General features: G+C 44.5%; 2 protein-coding genes across 4 annotated transcripts in view; one reads left to right on the top strand and one right to left on the bottom strand.

Annotated features, from left to right (window-relative positions):
* The window catches only part of BRINP3 (BMP/retinoic acid inducible neural specific 3), a 195,802-nt gene extending 184,186 nt beyond the window's left edge, over positions 1-11,616 (bottom strand). For 2 of the 3 annotated variants that reach the window (XM_015636227.2, XM_015636229.3), the window contains exon 1: positions 11,291-11,616. Coding sequence is in view for 1 of the 3 variants with exons in the window: in XM_015636229.3 (XP_015491715.1) it covers positions 11,291-11,358 (68 nt within the window). In the remaining 2 variants the exon portion in view is untranslated. Of the gene's footprint in view, positions 1-7,899; positions 8,139-11,290 lie in introns of those variants that run through there. The other variant, XM_015636228.3, reaches the window with a different exon arrangement.
* On the top strand, positions 11,601-13,799 carry LOC117244772 (WAS/WASL-interacting protein family member 3-like). Its single transcript, XM_033516389.1, has 2 exons — positions 11,601-12,050; positions 12,123-13,799. The coding sequence occupies exons 1-2, from the start codon at positions 11,623-11,625 to the stop codon at positions 12,181-12,183; spliced, it is 489 nt and encodes a 162-aa protein (XP_033372280.1). The 5' UTR covers positions 11,601-11,622; the 3' UTR covers positions 12,184-13,799.
* The last annotated feature ends 4,091 nt before the right edge of the window (positions 13,800-17,890 follow it).

The raw sequence follows: 17,890 nt of genomic DNA, 5'->3' as shown, positions 1-17,890 counted from the left end.
TGTCTTTGTGTTTGCTCTGTCCCTGTGGAATTTCACTCCTGCAAGTGCCTGTGAGCCTTCAGTTGATGTCCCCATGTGCTTTCTTGTCGCTTCCCAGTGCAGCAGGTTCCAGCCTTCTCAGCCCATGAAGTATCTGCTGGCTGTCAGGCGTACCGAGGTAATTGTTTCAATGTCTGATATTTGTAAAAGACCTAATTTTTTCCTTTCCTGCCCAAATCATGATGTATAAATTCCCTCAGGCACTTTTTAAATCTGCTAATCTAAGTTCATCCTCCTGTGCAAACGGATCCTTATGTGTTTTAGCTGATGATGTAAAGCAGCATCCCCAAAATGCCATTGCAGTCTTTCTGCTTTAATGAGTGATGTTTCTGCAAGGAGTCCACTGAGAGGAATATATTACCTGTCAAGGCTCTGAGAGCACAAAAAGGTCTCAGTAGCCTTGACCAGCCTTTTCTGGGTCCTCCACACACCTCGGGCAGACCAGGGGCTCCAGGACCTCCAATCCCAGGATGTGTGGTGCTGGTGGGACTGTATAGGTGAATATCTGAAAGGGAGAAATCATAGAGCCACAGAATGATTTGGGTTGGAAGATACCTTAAAGATCACCCAGTCCCACCAGTGCCACAAGCAGGGACATCTTCCACTATCCCAGGATGCTCCAAGCCCTGTCCTACCTGGCCTTGGACACTTCCAGGGATGCAGGGGCACCCACAGCTTCCCTGTCCCACAGCCTCATCACCCTCACAGGGAGGAATTTCTACTCAATGTCCAATCTAAGTCTCTGAATCTACTTTCTTTCAGTTTCAAGACATTCCCTCTGTTCTTTCACTACACAGTCTTGTAAAATCCACTCAAGTCCTCATCATGTCTCAGTTCCTCATCCTTAAATGGGGTCTAGCACCAAAAGTCTTGATAGACAACAGGTATCAGTCACACAAGGAGCTAAAATGAAGCTGATTTCTGGAACGGATGAGCAGGACCCTGCCTGAGCTCTGGGTTTCTGGCCAACACCCAGGGTGCCACAAAGACACACAACACCTGTTGCTTTGAGAGCTGGAAGTTTGCTCCAGGCTGGATGACTGCACTTTTGCAATCATAAAAGTGCATCGGGGTTGAAGTCTGTAAGGGATGAAACCTTAATCTTTGCAAGTCCACAGGTGCACACGGACTTTCCTATGTGCAAAACCCCTTTGCATGGAAACTCCATGACATTTCAGTCTGAAGTCACTCTTCCGTTACACAAGTTATGCTAAACATTCTCCCAAATTGTCTAAAAATTTTCAGCTAAGGCATCTGACAGTATGAAAAGTGTTAGAAGGGAAGCAGAACAAGATCTCTTGGAATAAGTTTATGAGTGGCTCTACAGAAAAATAACAGCTTTGGGAGAGGTTCTGGTCCAGCATTTCCTCAGGCACAGACTGACATGTATTGCTGTGACATGCAATTTTGCATACTGGAGCTTTCAAGTTTGAAGAAAATCCCAACAGGAGACATATATTTAGAAGCCTGCATTCCAGCCTACTGGAATTTTTTTTTTTTTTTTTAACTGAATGCTCAACTTCTGATCATCCATTCTCCATTCATCATCCACTTCTGATCATCCAGCATTCTCCATTCATCATCCACTTCTGATCTCATTGGGTGTGTTTTAATGGGAAACGAGTTGATTCTCGGGATTTGTAAAAAATTACACCCTGAAATTAAGTAATAAATGATCTTTGAAAAGCCATGACATGCTAGTTCCAGCAGCATATCTCCTTTTCACTCATAACTCTTAGTCCCCAGACAAGTTTTCTGACCCAATTTGACAGCTAAGTGTCAGTAGGATACAAAGAGACCAAGACACATGTAAATTAGCTGTATCCAGTAAACCATTCCTGAGTAATAAACAGCCCTTTCCTCTTTTAATTCATCCTTGTATTAGTTTTTAAACCCAGGGTTTTTACAGCTGCTACCATCCAGAGCAGGAGGAAGCAGCTATTTACACACTGTACACTAAAGCTTTGGTTCCAGAGGCTTTCGAGCCCGAGGACAAATCCAAATATAACTAATTAGCGGAGAAAGGCTAAAATGGGATGGAGTGGGAGGAAATTTTGCTCGCCAACAGATTGTTGAACTGAAGAAGATTCAGGTTACAGAGAGGAAGGAGAATACTTGGAGCTGAGTTACCTTAAAGTACAACTTTGATTTTGCTGTAAAAGGTTTGCCAAGTCCCTTAACCTTCTTTAATGACAGTTTCTATTATGAAGCCTAAACAATCAATGCTTATAGAATGCTTTCAAATTATTGGATGGCAAAAATGTTATAAAATAAAAAGGAGGTTGATTATTCCATGAACAGAGTGGCTGACTATTTCTGTTGATGCTTAAAATTTCTGTTCCTGGAGATTTTGCAACAAATGCTCAGAGAAAGGATGGAGAGGAAAGGAATTGTCAGTCTCAGGCAAAAATAGAAGTTTCTTTGAAGCTGTTGGAGCGCTAATATTGTTTTTACAACAATGAAGGGAAAAAAGTAATGGTGCATAGCTGTTCTCTGGACTTAAGAAGAGCCAAAATAGCAATGAAGTACTAATTGCAATGGGGACATATTTACAAAATCCAGCCTAGTTTCATGTGCTTCCATCCCCTTGGATATTATTACCTGACCTAATCCACAAATGTGGTTGCGGATTCTTCAATTTCTAAGAAAGATATTTTTCAGATTAGAGTCTCTGGCTCAGGCATGGGACACAGCCCTCTAATTTTAGCTAAGGCTGTATCTGGTCAAGGATTTACACTCTTTTTTATTTTATTCTCCATGTGAAAATTAGTGGTTACAACTTAGACTAGTAGTTAAGAATAACATCCATAAAGACCTAATGGCTTGAAATTTTTCTTTCAATGCACTTTCCTGGATGCCTTGCAAGAAGAATGGATTATTTTATATATTTTATTTCTTAACAGTGATATCTAATAGAATGGTAAAGCTTTTATTTTCCCCTTTTATTATGTCTTTCAGATAAAAGTGCTCCAGATCTCACAGCATATTTTACAGCTGATTTCACAGATGGCGTACACGGTTTTCAGCTGATATAAATGGATGGTTAAAACTCCTTTCAGGTTCCTGATCTACAGCCTATTTATTCTAGTGGGCAAAAAACAACAAACTTACACCACTGGTTGTGCCAGCTCCAAGGCAGGACTCGTAGAAGCTTCAAGAGAACATTCTTCTACAGCTGATCCTGCTCAGAACTGTTGCATGATTTTTCCACAGTCCCTTTGCCGCAGTGTTCCAAGCCTGTAGCCACTGCATGGGCAGTAGCCAGATCCTCTAAAATGTTCATGTCATAGCTATTAATTTTTTATAGCCAGAGTAGGGACTTTATGGCTGACTGAGCAAAGATTCAAGCTCAACAAACCAGTCTGGGGCTAATTGCAGCTCAGGATGAATAAAGCTTGATTGTACAAGTAATAATTATGTTATGTGTACTGGGCAGCCTGCTATCTCACATAAATCTAGCACCAAAGCTGCCTTGCAAGACTTGATTTTTGACAAGATTAGAGGAAATTGCAAAATTAGAGAGAAAAAAAATGTCCGTCTGCTAAAAGATGTCTTTCTTATGAACATCACGCTACAAGGAGTTAAAGTCTGAGTCTGCATCAGGAATTGCAATCTCTCTACTGTTTTAATTTAGATATGACCCCAGTCTAAAACCATCTAAGTATGAAATTGTCGCTATCTCTCATTGTAGCTCATAGAAAAAGACACTCTTATTTAGTAGAAATTTGTTAAGCTGATGTTGAGGAGCTTTAAACTTCCAGTAGCACCTGTACAGTGCTGAATGAAAGACACACATCTGTTTATGAGGAATTACAGATCACTGCAGTCTCTCTGAGTATGAGGATCATGAGCTTTCTTTATTATAGCCTATTTTTTTCCAGAAAGACAGAGAAAATGTTCTAGACTTTGTCTGGCCAAGACAAGCTAGCATGAAGTTAAGCTGGTTTATAAATAAGAGTACTTTTCAAAAAAAAAAACAAAAACAAAAGCCACTACCATCCCTTCAACTAATGTGAATCAATCTAATAAACTCAAGCTAACAGAGAGCTTAAAGGGTGCTTAGGTAGTTACTAAAGCTTTTACTTTTTAAGCCAATGAGTCCAATCCACATCCCACAGGAGCAGTGACTTAAAAAGAGAACATCACCAACTAATGGCTCTCTGTGAAATAAATCCATAGTCTCCAGAGACTGGCAGCAGGATGAGTCTTGACCTGCATAAACAGTGCTGCTTTACCTAAACAAGCATCTTTCTTAGAAATGTTGGTACAAACCTAAAGGAATAAGGGGATTAGTCCAAGAAATGCTGAGCAGCTACACGCTCTGGAGAAAAAGAGGTGGGTAACATCTCTACCCTAAACTACAACAGTTTTTACCTTTAGAGAAGCACATTAAATACAAACCATATAAAATTATTCAATATTAAAAATGCTGTAACGTGTACATGTTCTCTCTGTCCGGCAAATTGTTAATGAATAGGGACCAATAATGTTTTAGGTGAAAAGCTCTGAAATAAAAATTATGCACTTGGGCTACCACCTCCATCCATGATGCTGTTTTTCAGCATTTAGCAGTGTTTTTCACCAGTGATGGTAAGCTTCCTTAGAAACAGATTTCAAAAAAAGAAAACAAATTAAAAAAAGAAAATACTAAGAAGTAACATTTGTAATGGATTTTAATAATCCCATTTGACTTCAGCGTGGTCAGCCATGTTCAGCTAACCAGGTGTCTTTGTTATTTCCAGTAGATTTATAAGTATTGAAGGAGCTAAATTAGCCCTACAGAATTCTCAGTAGTCATGAATAATATGGGATTAAGGGTATAGAGCAGTGCTCTGATTCCCCAGATTTACATCCTTCACTTGCCAATGTATAATAAGTGCCTTACAAATTGCTTTTCTCATTAATCAAGTGCTGGTGGATGTGGCAGTGAAGGTGTTACTGCAAATGAGCTGAATTTTTCCCCATTAATGTAACTGTTACAATAAAGGTATATGTCACTCCAGCCTTACGATCTCACCTCATTATAAGAGAAACCACTGCAGTTTAATGGTGTTAATTTAGCTAACAATATATATTGCTTGGTCAATCTTCTTCTGAAGGTGGAACAAAATCTGTGGCCTTTGTGAGAGGCTCATTAGTTAAAGCTGAAAAGCTCTGGTGTGGCAGAGTGTCCTTCCTCCCTCTCCTCAGAGCATTATTTTGTGGCACATGGAGCAGGTGAAGACTTTCAGGAGGAGATGGGAAACAGACTGGGCTAAATAATCATTCCCAAGGTATGAGCCAGGGCAAAAAAGTGATTATACAGACCATGGGTGTGGAGGGATGTCTAGTGCATAGCATGCATATTTATATCTATGTATGCATATGTATATAACAACTATATTTGTGTATGCACACAAACTGTGGTACATATAAATTAGTAACTTCAAAGCTAGAAGAGCAAATTTATTCACACTACAGTTTTCAGTAGGGTGATGACTTGAGTCACAAGGAGCTCTCTCAATGTTCCTCAGCTTCATACAGAAAAATGTTGATTTATCAATGGTGAAAAAGAACTGAGGCCTAGGCCAATGTGAGATCAGGTCACAAATTCTTCAGTTTTTTAGTATTTTAATACTATCTGACTCAAGATTTGCAAAGCCTCCCACTGCTCTATACACATCTAGATGTGTATAAGAGACAAGATCAGGTCACAAATTCTTCAGTTTTTTAGTATTTTAATACTATCTGACTCAAGATTTGCAAAGCCTCCCACTGCTCAGCACGCAGCATGTAACTTCATGATGCTCCCTGTTTTTTACCTTCTAAATTTGAAGTTCATTTTGGTTCCAAAATATTGTTTTGGAAATTGATCTTGCTTTCATTGAAGTTAATAGGGATGTTCTGATCTCCTTTAATTGTCCAAGATTAGGCCCTCGCTGAACACGCATATATTGAGCAAAAGGAAAACAATGATATGAAGAGAAGGTAGTTGCGAATTTATTTTTAAAAAATGTTCTCTTTTGATGATGATGAGATCAAGAATAAATTAGATAACTTCCCCATGAAATGACTGGCTGTAGTTTACTACCTGCAACTCTAAGACAGTGGTTTCAGTGCAACCTTTCTCAAAGAGCGCTTGGGCTCTGTTTGTCAAAGTGTAATTCTGATGATTTTGCTACCATAGGAGGTTACTAGTGTTTCAGGAGAGTAAAAAAAAATTTGTCTTCTTCTGGTTTTGAGGAGAGGTGAAGCTTTGGGAGGATTAAGAAAGAGCTGCATTAGGTATGCCTGAGAGCTAGAAAATCAAGTTTCCAGAAACTATCACCTAATACCTTCCACCACTTTTTTCTTCTAAGGAAAACTTAGGTAAGTAGTTTGATCAGCCAATTTTCCATTTAGATTTTCAAAAACTGCTGAAGAAGCAAGCTTGCTTGTAAAAAGACCTTCTTTTTGTTTTCAATGGGTGTTGCATCTCAAACAAGAAATGACTTAGACTGATCACAAACAGATATGATTTTGAATTAATACAAATGAAGTAAAAATATTTCAGTCCCATAAATCATTGTCTGGGACTGAGAGGAGTGAAAAGTCACTGCAATCTGTGTGACTAAAAAAGTAAATTTTTGGATACGTTGGTGTAAATAACGAATTGACTTCTGTAATTAATTCTTCACAAAGGCATTCAGAGAATAGTAGAAAAAAATAGGAGAGGGTAAGACTGATGATTACATTCACTTGAAGATTCTCAAGTTGTTTTGTTGGATTGTTGTACAAATGTTGCCTTTTGCACTGAGCTCTGTAAAAACATTCAGCTGCTTGTTTTCATGTTTCTTAGTTAACGTTTGCACTCACAGGGTTTCAGCATTTCATGAACAAACACCCCAAACACAACTCCAGTGAACTCAGCATCTGTTGGGGAGGTTTGCTCTCACTGGAGGTGGATCAGCTTACTGAAAATATCACAGATCTTTATTCTAATTCCTCCCCTGCTTAAATTATACACGTCTTAGTGAGAAAAATGGTTGGAGGCAAGAATTTGTAGGTAGTTTCTGGATGGAACTCTGCTGATTAGCACTGCAACAGCATCTGAGACCGAGGGTCTGTTGCTATGCTTAGATACAGAGAGGAAGAGATCCAGTCAAATGTTTCTATTCCCAAAGCTGGTCTTGTGGTAAAGCTGATAGAGCACCTATTTAAAATGAGTAACTCCTCGTAGGGATGGAGTTGAGCAATGACAGCAGTCTGTGAAGTCTGATATCTAAACGGATTGCTCCTCTGAAGTTATTTCTTATATCCTGTAAATGCAAGCAGGGCCACTCCAGCTTTATCTCTGTACACTTAATGTGTCAGAGTCACTCATCTCTGAACATACAGACTCTGTACGGTTCTGACTTCACTTCTTTTTATAGCATTCTTTTGTGATGTTGTATTTAATAAACATGGGGTTTTTTCAAGGAAGGAAGTTATTTTGGGTTTTTTTCTCTGACAGACTTGCTTGTCAGATACATGCCTCTGAATTACTCTCTACATTTTCTCAAAATCAAGTCTATCTCACACTAGCCTTCATTTCATATGGATCCATAACTGATTTGCTGCTACAACAGAACATCCTCCTCTTATCACACACATTACATTTTTCTGCCAGTCATGAATTCACTTTACTTCACATGCATTCACTTGCTTAATCTCTACATGAAATCATTACAACTTGAAGCTGACGTAGTCTTTCAAAACGACTCCCGAACAGTAAATCATGCCACATTCCACTTTCTTCCCACTCTGAGCCTCACAATTTATCACTAAATGAAAGCTACACAGAAAATGCACTTGAATCCGGCAGTGAATCACAATATAGACTGTGGGTAACAAAGCCCTTACCTTTTTAAATGCATGACGGTCTCTAAGTCTCTAAGAAATCGTAGCCCAAAAAGCAGGTCCGCCTGGCGATGCACGGTGACAGTTTACACCCTATTTTCTTCACCTCCCTTCTTACAGCATGCTACATCTAGTTCAGGCTGCTGTCTCTGGGATTGGCTGGTGCATCTCGGAGGCGCACACAGGACTCTGCCTGGAGCACCCTGCAGCCCCGCGTTAACTCTTTGCGGTGAAGCCTCTGCTCCCTCTGCGGGCGGCCCCGCACGGACCGGGGCTGCACCGCTCCCTGCAGGGGGCTGTTTTCTCCTTCCCCCGCAGAACCAGCTGCCCTCGGCTGCCGAGGATGGGGAGAGGCTGGAGAGGGTCCCGCAGCCGGGGCAGCCCCTCCTGCTGCTGGGGAGGGCGGCGTGATCCCCCCGACCTCCGCCTTGTCACCGTCCCCCGGCACCTGCCCCGGGGACACACGGAGGAGAGGGGCAGATTAAGCCCAGGAGGCTGAGAAGGAAGGCTGGACACGCATCCTTAAAGGTGTCCCTTCTGCCAGAGCCACCTCCCTGGATGTCCGTCTGCCGCCGCCAGCATGGGAAATTGGGATATTAACTCCCGGCCAAAAGGGAGTCCCAAATGCACGCAGCTTCAGGGGAGATGGAGGCAATCCTTGGCAGTGAAGCCAGACACGGGCAAGCAGGGAGCCTGGACATCTAAATGCAGGGAAGAGAGATGTTTGGGAGCATTCTCTCAGGAATGGGCCGCGGGGCTCGGGAGGTATTTCCACACCTCCCATATATACAAAAAGCAAAAGAACCAACTACGGCAAAGCAAAAACCGCCCGGCTGCTGCCCATTATTCCTCTGGGTTTTCTGAGTCATCCAGCCCCATGTGAGAAGTATCCCTGGGCTGGGGGTGTGGAATGGTGGAATTCAAGGGTAGTGGGAATCTCCTCTATTTACCACGCCTGACTCTAGCTTGTTGCAATCGCCCATTAAGGTAGCCCACGTTATTTGCATTGATTTATTTGGTGTTGTATGCAAAGGGTTTGATGTGTACCCCCTCACCTTCCGCTGAGTACAGAAATGCCACCCGGTCCAACCTGTGTCACTTCTGCTGCCCAGACACCGTTTTACTGCCATCCGTGACAGTGCCTGTGAGCTAAACAACTCCTCTGCCCTCACCCTGCGTCTCACCATCTCCCATCCCCGTCAGCAGAGGGAATATCGAGTGCTCTTAAACCCGGGAAATATTCTGCTGCTGGGCACATAAATCTCTCCTGCAGAGCGGTAACATTTAAGCAGCATGGCAAGGCGATGCTCACTGGCTGAGCTATTCCCACTGTAACATAAATCCCTCAGGACATGCTGGTTTGTTTGGGTGGGTTTTTTTTTTCCCTTTCCTAAAGGTTTAAGGGGGTGGGGGGGGATATTAAAAATCAGGCAGAGGTTTTGAAACGCACTCCCTGCCAAGGGAGGGAAGGGGGTATGACTGCACGGAAACTTTCCTGAGCATCCTGGTGCGGGAGGATCCCGGCAGCAGCAGCGCCAGAGGCGGGTAATTCAGGAGAAAAGTCTGGGATTTGGTTAATCATCTCAGTCTCATGGAAAGGGCCGGAGCAGGAGGAGGTGGGGGCAGAGGGGCAAGTCAGCGGGAATGGTAAAACGTGCTGGAGTCTCCGGGAGAAGGGCGCTGAGCTGGAAGGAGATAAGTACGTATGGGGGCTTCGAGCTGGTGGGAGAAGAGAGGAGCTGGAAGAAGGGTGGATTTTGGATCCCACGCTTGAAGGGCTTTTTCACTACTCCTTTCCAGACATCAGCCAGCAACCTGGCGGCCGAGGGGGGATGCAGTAGGGCGGGGAGGGGGAGGGTGGAGGGGAAGAACAAGGGGGGAGCACACTCTGGCATTGAATTGGTCTTTCCCGTCTTCTGCTTGCCACCCACCAGGCAATAAACTCGGATCTTGTTATTTGTCCCTGGTATCTCTACCTGCTTGCAAGCCTTTAGCACCTTCCTTGTGATCTCTGCAGGTGCTGCTTTGGAAACATGACCGTGCAGACACAGACACACACAGGCACACTTATCCTGCACCCAAATGACAGAATTACACGGAGCCCAGTCAATACCTCCCCACGAGAGATAACATGTTTCCTCCCTACCTTCTGCTATTGACCGGGGGTCGATCTCTGCCGCTAATTAGGGACACTGAAATCCTGAAAGTAACAACCACAAATAGAAGTCTGAAGGCACTTGTCCTTTTTATAAACGTAACGTGTTTATTTCCCTTGGTTCTTCTCTATTTTTCTTTCAAAGAAGCCCCGACTTGATTCAAGAATAGCCTACCTCTACCATCTACCTCTACATCAGGTACATGTATAGGTGGGTGTACGTTTTGTGAAGAAGATGCCTCGCTCCTATCCTGTGCTCCTCAGGAGCCAATTTTTGGCCAGCGAAAAATACAGGTATGCCCGAAAATAGTGATAAATAAAATCAGGTGAGATGGGACTGAGAAGTGAGGAAAGGGCGCTGAGTGAGCGGTGGCAGCGGCTGGAGAGGAGCCCTGGAGGCAGCAGGACAGAAGCCCTGGAGGCAGCAGGATAGAAGCCCCGGAGGCAGCAGGACAGAAGCCCCGGAGGCAGCAGGACAGAAGCCCCGGAGGCAGCAGGACAGAAGCCCTGGGGGCAGCAGGACAGAAGCCCTGGGGGCAGCAGGACAGAAGCCCTGGAGGCAGGAAGACAGAAACCCTGGAGGCAGCAGGACAGAAGCCCCGGCCGCCGACCCCGCTGCTGCCGCTGCCCCCCGGCCGCTCCCAGCCTGGCCACTGCCAACTCCCAGCACATGCGGCGGGACATGAGGTATGGAAATCCTTTCCTATCCCTCCTGGAGAATCCTTCCCCACCCCCAATCCTGTCCAAGTTCTTCAGGGGGATGGGGAAGAGCAATGAACTTTTCCACCTGATCTCCCGCCGCGGATTCCCAGACATTCCTCGGGCAGGCTCCCGGCTCCCTCAGCCAGCGATCCTGTCCTTTCCCCGGCCCGGGGAGAAGCCCTGAGCCCATCCACGCCAGCCGCTTTGACTGCAAGGGTTAAACAGGGGAGTGGAGCAGGTACCATGCCTGATGGAAGCATGAATAAAATGTGATGAATAAGCAGTGGAACGGTGAAGCTCTGGAAGCGATGCTGCGGTGCGCGCTGCAATCAGCGCCCAGCGCGGTGACTGGGAATGAATGTGGGCAGAGAACTGCTGTTTCCTAATTCCTTCGAGTTTAGAAAGTGGAGCCAGCCCGTTCAGGAACAAGAAGCAAAACTTTTTAAAAATTATCTTGTGTATTTATATTTCCCTGTTGTTTTTAGCGTCCTTCCTGTCGGAAACACGACACCTGAACCCGAAATCAAACCTACTCACCGGGTGAAATTGCAGGAGGCGAAGCGGCTGTGACTAAAACGCATCCCGGCTCCGAGCATATAGTCCATGATCTGCGGCTTCAAGCTAGAGGAAGGCTGGGCTGGGTGGGGGGACTTTGGGAACCAGCAGCGGTTCTGTGTGTGTGACAACCCATTTACACCGTGCGTGCCTGTCTGTGTGTGTGTGTGTAGGGCAGAGAGAGGCTCCAAACCCAAAAGGGGGGAAAGAGGGAGGGGAGAAGGAGGAGGAGAGAGGGAAGCAAACCCGAATAGCAAGAGGAGTTGCGAAGAGGGATGGGATTCGCTGGGGGAGATGTGGGGTTTTTGGTGGTGATGGAAGCGATTCTCGAGGAAAGAATAACAAATTGCGGGATCTCAGCCGCAGGCAGGAGGAGAAGGGCTTTGCCCACGCAGGTGGAACACAGACAAGACCGCACCGAGGAGCGGGAGGCTGCAGCGAGCCGGGAGGGTCAGAGAGCGCCGGGGGCTCATCCCGGCAGCCGCGGCCGGGGAGTGACGGTCCCCGCGGGGCGGGGGCGAGCGGCAGAGGGTGCGGGGAGCCGAGACCGAAGTGGGGGGAGCCACAGGACCGGGGGCAGCTCCCGGGGCCGGGGCACGGCGGGGACAGGGCTCGGCACGGGGGCAGCGCTCCCGCAGGCTGCGAGTGGCGCGGCACCAGCCTCTCCTCCTCCGCCTCCTCCGCCTCCTCCTCCTCCTCCTGCACCCGCAATCCAGCCAGACACGGCGGCGATACCGACCGGGTAAGAATATACCTGGCCCCCACCCTCAGCCAGCCCTTTGTTTCTCATCTTTTTATTTCATATTTCCTGCAGCCCTGCTCCCCGCCGGTGCCCCGCATCCTCCCCGGCACGGAAAGGCTGCGGAGATCCTTGAGCGGGGAAGCGGCTTGTGGGAACTGCGGGGACGCGGCACCGCGGGGAGAGAGCAGACACCGTGGGAGGAAATGTCCCTGATCATCTCCCCCGTCCCTCTCCTGCCCCGGGTAAGCGGAGCATCGCCCCACCATTCCCCCCACTTCTCGAGATTCCCCCCACTTCTCGATGTTTCCAGGCTCTTGGCATAGCTCGGTGGAAAAATCCTCCTTTTCCTCCCACAGTGGCTCCGGAATGTGTGCGGAATTTGATGGTTTGTGGGGGAGAGGGAGGCAGCGGCAGCGTTTATGGAGCTTGATGTATGTCCCCCCTCTCCTGGTCCCTCTTCTACACGCGTGCTGTAGACACGCGTTCATGGCTAATAAAAATGCTTTTCCCCGGGCACGGGTGGGCTGAGAGCTTGGAGCGAGTAAGCCGAAAGGCAGGGAACAGCGTGCAGACCGGCACGGAGCTCTGGCATCCCCGCAGTGTAGCGTGGCTGTGTGCATCTCACCCTCAGCGGGATCAATAGGCACAGTAACCATGCAGATTACGGGATGAATGTGCTAGGCAATATGGAGTGATCACCAGCCTTACACCAGCACTTGTCTGCTGTGCTGTATGTGGTCTTTAAAAGAAATTGTAATTTCTGGGGTTTTTATTAAGAAGATTTTGTCTTCTTTCTATTATCTCTGTAAGCACCAGAGTGAAGCATTCGTGTCTGCCGGCCAGTTTTATGTTTCCAGAATCTGCTGGGAAAAAGTCGGAACCCGCAGAAACCCGAGATTCCTCTGGCATCACATTGGTTTGTTCCTGTCAGCATATTTAATCATTTTTATGCTAAAGAATTGTGCAGTGAGCTGATCTTAGCAATGATTTACTCTGCTTGAGGCTTTATTGATTTTTTTTCTTTAGCAAGGACATAAGGAAAGGAGTGAAGGAAGGATGACACGGTTTGTAAAGAAAAAAAATCAGTGTACGTTTCAAGTGTAGTCGCTGTTAAATATATAGACATATACACGATGCTTTATGCAGCTATAAAAACAAAAGGTCTCTTTGCCTCAGGATATTTCTCTTACAGCAACAGGTAGCAAAGGCTCCTCTGTCCCCTTCTCTCCCCTTATCTCCTCCCCTTCAGCTCCTCCTGACAAAATGCCAGTTTAAAAGGTCAGAGCGTTTATGTAAATATTGTGCCTTTCTTAACAAAGACTGCTACACATCAAGCCTGTAATGACTGTCAAATAGATTCAAGACATTCAAGGAGGGTACCGTCGGTTTTCTAAGACTGATAAAATCTCGCAGAAAACAAAGGACAGACAAGTGTGTGCCTGGGATGGATCAGCAGCGCCGGGTGCCCGCGGGCAGCAGCTCCGTCACGGCAGCGTTTGGTACTGCAGTGTCCACCGCAACTTCATACCGCATGTGTGTGAGACAGACACACACTAAATGGATAAAAAGAGATTTGCTGGTATGCTAATGCCTTTCTGCTCTTCCCTTCAGGTTTCTTCCTCTCTCTAGTGGAGTCCTGGTCTGAACTTGCTTTGCAGCTCCTTCACACCAAAGGCAGCTCAAATCAGCCAAGGAGGATTTGAGTCTGACCCAACCTCACCCTCCCAATAAAAGAGATTGACTTCATTAGTCTTTGGGTCAGACACTTCACAGTAAGGTGGAGTTTCTATTTCATAGCATCCAGAGGTGCAGTGGACATAGTCTGGTCTTTATTTCTCTGTGCCCTCTTTCCCTCTCTGCCACCTTCTTTCATCTACAGAGCAGGACAACTTGGTTTCCTCAAGTACTATTGACTCTTCTGGTTCTTGCCCACTTTCAATTAATAAGAATATTCTGATGTTATTCACTTCATAGAATTATGGAATAGTTCATATTGGAAGAGACCTTAAAGATGATCTAATTCCAGCCCCTTGCCACATTCCACTAGAACAGGCTGCTGAGAAAAGATTATATCCATTACCAAAAGGTTAAAAAAGTTACTTTGGAATTACAACACAGATCTTTCACTGTGGTCAACTCCAAGACCTAATTGCCACCACAGTTTGATTTGAGCCCTTAAAATCACTCTGAAGCAGAGTTAGAGTGTTGTAAAGGATTATGATGCCTTTTGTTCAGTGGTGTTAATAATCTATGACCTTAAAATACTATATTACAAAATCTCATTTTAGGACACAGTACTGAAGTAACAAACAATGGAACAAATAGTACTTGAATGAGGCAGAAACTTCCATCACCACCAAAAATTCTAAATCCAGACTGGGACCCTGTCTGCAGCAGAATCATGTGAGGGAGGAGTGGCACATCAAATTCTCCCTTCCCAAAAGCCTTGTGGCCCTGAATTAGAGGTCATTAGAGTCCTTTGTCAGCAGTGTGTATCTGTGTTGGTAAACACATTTTATCAGCTTATCCCACAACCTTTTTTTGTTTTCTACTTCATATGATCAGCCTTTGGTCATCTTTCTTCCAGAACCTGCTAAGTGCTTCTCTTTAACTACTGAAGAATGTATATGATTTATTAAGGTAGCACAGTAGTTACTCTCAGTTTGCAACAGGCAAACCCATTATGCAAACAATACTGTCACCTTCTTGCAGTAACTTCCTTCTCCCAGCTATAATGAATTCCCTGCATGCTACTCTGCTGTAAATTCTCCATCTAAAAATTCCATCCACTATGTGATGTGTCAGGGGAAACTGTACTTGACTTTAGAAACAGTTGGGAGAAGCAGAATGATAACCTATTTAAGTGCCTTGCCCTTAACTGAAATTTGGCAAGTAATTAAAGTTAGAGCAAAATGACTTAAGTTTTGGACTGCTTATGTTCTTAGTGTTTTAACTTGGGTGAAATTTTCTTAGAAGTCTGATCTGAATGTCAAATTTGCATATTTATCCAGAAAACATAGGCAGTGCTTAATTGCCTGCGTCCAGCATTCATATTTTGCTTGGGAAACAATGCTTCACATATTCATGAGTTTCATTTCTAGTTACTGTGTGCACCCATAAAACACCTGGTCACAGAGGAGATGCTTTTATCTATAATCTATGCTGGTGCAGTGGGTCTGGCTGAGGTGGGGTCCGTGCTCCCAGAGCAGCCCTCAGAGCTGTGCCTTGCCCTGGGAGCTGGAAAGGTGCAGATTGGAAAGGTGCAGATTTGCACACACCAGTTTTGGCTGCTGCTGGGCAGGGCAGGCACAGCCTCAGCCCTGTCTGTCAACATTCCCTGCAGGGACAGGGCACAGCTAGGCCAGCTGCCCCAAGCTGACCAAGGGGATATTCCAGATCATTTGATATCAGATCAGATATAAAAGCTAAGTGGGGGTGGAGGATTGGGGAGGAAGATGTGTTATTTACAACATTTACCTTCCAGAGCAACAGCTCCACGTGCTGGAGTTCTGCTTCCCAGGAAGAGCCTGGACCTTTGTAGCTGACAGGAAGTGCAGAATAAAATCTTCAGGCTTTCTCTGCTTCAGAGCACAAAACCTTTCAGTTTGTTTTAGTGAACTGCCTTGTCTCAACCTGTGAGTTGTTTTCCATCTTATTTTCTCTCCACTGTCCAGCTGGAAGGGGGAGTGGGTACAGGAGCTTGGTGGGCACTTTGCTTTAACTGATTTATGATCTACTTGAATAAAATTATGCCCACTGAGCATTTCCTCACTTGCAGAGGGGATTTTTTTTTCAGAATCTGAAAACATTTCACCTACAGAAAATGAACCAGTACTGTAGAATTTTTTTTTTACTTTTTCCCCAAAAAAATGAAAGAAATAAAACATGCTTCCTTATTCACCTGCCCTGTCCTTTGGCAGCAGGGGACAAACTGAAAGGCTGGGGGATTTTTCAGGCTCTTGCTGCCATTGAAGCACCATTTTTCCTAGATAGAATAACCTTTTTGAAGAGGTGGCATTTCTCTACTGCTTTCAGAAGGTATAATAAAGTTCAGGTAAGCTGAATTCAGTAGACACAGCCAGACACATCTAGGAGGGATACAATAGCCCCTGAGATGTGGAGGCATCAACTTCTCCAGGGCCTGCCAACTTTCTGACCCCTATTCTTGAAAGATTTAAGGTTATTCTGCTGAATCTTCACAGCTGCTGTCATCTGTGCCAGGTAGGGGGCTGCGAGATTCTCTCCTTGCACTGCAAATACACAGAGAAATAACTGAAGAAATAACAGGGAAATGTCTGGGAAAGAATGGAGGGGTTTCATGGCTGTCCTGTGACAGGCTTTGTTTGTAGTTGTGAATTCTTAAGGCATATAAGGCAAACGATGACTGCCATCACACAGTCTGAGAGGTAAAATCAGGTGACTTTAAAGTGTTCCCAGCCTTGACATTAAAGCTGAAAAGGTAAACAGGAAATGATTTTTCTTCAAATCCATGGGACAATGACAACACCAATGTGCTGCAGTACGTTACTGACCCTATTTCTATTTTTTTTCAGTTCTGGCATATCTTGGCCATGTTTCAATAACCAATAACCACCATGCAGGTAAAAACATGGGTTTGCCAGTTTTAAAATATCCTTGATGCATTCAGATGTTTCTTCTTGCTAACTTGACTTAAGAAAATCACAACAGTCTCTGTTAATTTCAAGAAATATTTGTCAAGAAAAGTGAAGGAGGAGGTGCATTTTAAATCATGTTGAAATTTTGTGGTGGAGATTCCTGTGCACCAAATTTCTGTTTTGCTTAAGAAAAATTTATTTAGCTACTATAGTACCCCAGTATGAGAAGGCCTGTCCTATGAAAGTAGTATAATCTGTATTTCCAGTAGTTGATATGATGGATGTAGAATGACTTTACAAGCAGGGTGAGAATCACTGACCTCTGCAGATTTGTAGAGGAATTGAGGTGTAATTGTAGTGTGCTTGTGTTTAAATAAAGCTGTCCTGCATCTTCTGTTGGGTTTTAGCCCCACCTGACCTTAGTGTTGGCACACACAGTTAGAAAAAAATCCTTCCAGTTGGCTCTGTGTTACTTGTGTGTAATCAGGAAAGGAGTCCCTTCCAGACCAGGCAAGGTATCAACACAAAAAGTCTCTTCCTATAGAGTTTGGATCTGAAATGCATTTGAATTAATGGTGTAGGATGGAAGAAGAGCTGAAATTAATAGAAGACCCCTCAGTGAATTTTCTGTGGCACATGTAAAAGAACAAGACCCACATTCAGAAAAAAATGGGTTTTTTTGGAAGGGTGATGGAGTCAAGTAAAGCTCAGTTGATGCTTTGCAGTGTCAAGGAATTGCACAGTAGAAAAGTAGAGTTTTGCAAAGTGGCTGTGCTGTGAAGAAAAACTTGCAGAGAATGCGATTTGCATTTAGAAAATAGATTATTTTACAGATATTGGTTCCATTTGATAGTCATTCCCTGAATAACATCTGCTGCATTATCTCAATAAATCTGGTTACCTCCCACAGAAATGAGCTGAGCAAAAGATCTGTAGTAAGTTTTGAAAATAACCTTTGTTATTATGTGTCATTAACTCATAAGAATCAAACTACATGGCCACTAATGACAATGAACAAGAACAATACAGTTTCTTGCACATTCTGTTCCATGCATTTCCTAGTCTCTAGTCTGCACTTAAAATACAGCAATTTTACAAGCATTTCTCATTTGCCCAGGCTGTGAAGTTAATGAGATAGAGAAAGCATGAAGAATTTGTACGGATGAACTCCATTTACCTTATTTCCAACTCAAACATAACAATATGAAAAATAAGTGATATATG

The sequence above is a fragment of the Parus major genome, chromosome 8 (genome assembly GCF_001522545.3).
Source record: "Parus major isolate Abel chromosome 8, Parus_major1.1, whole genome shotgun sequence".
NCBI classification, from domain to species: domain Eukaryota; kingdom Metazoa; phylum Chordata; class Aves; order Passeriformes; family Paridae; genus Parus; species Parus major.
The sequence above is the reverse complement of the archived record's forward strand: the minus strand, read 5'-3'. Positions and strand labels throughout refer to the sequence as shown.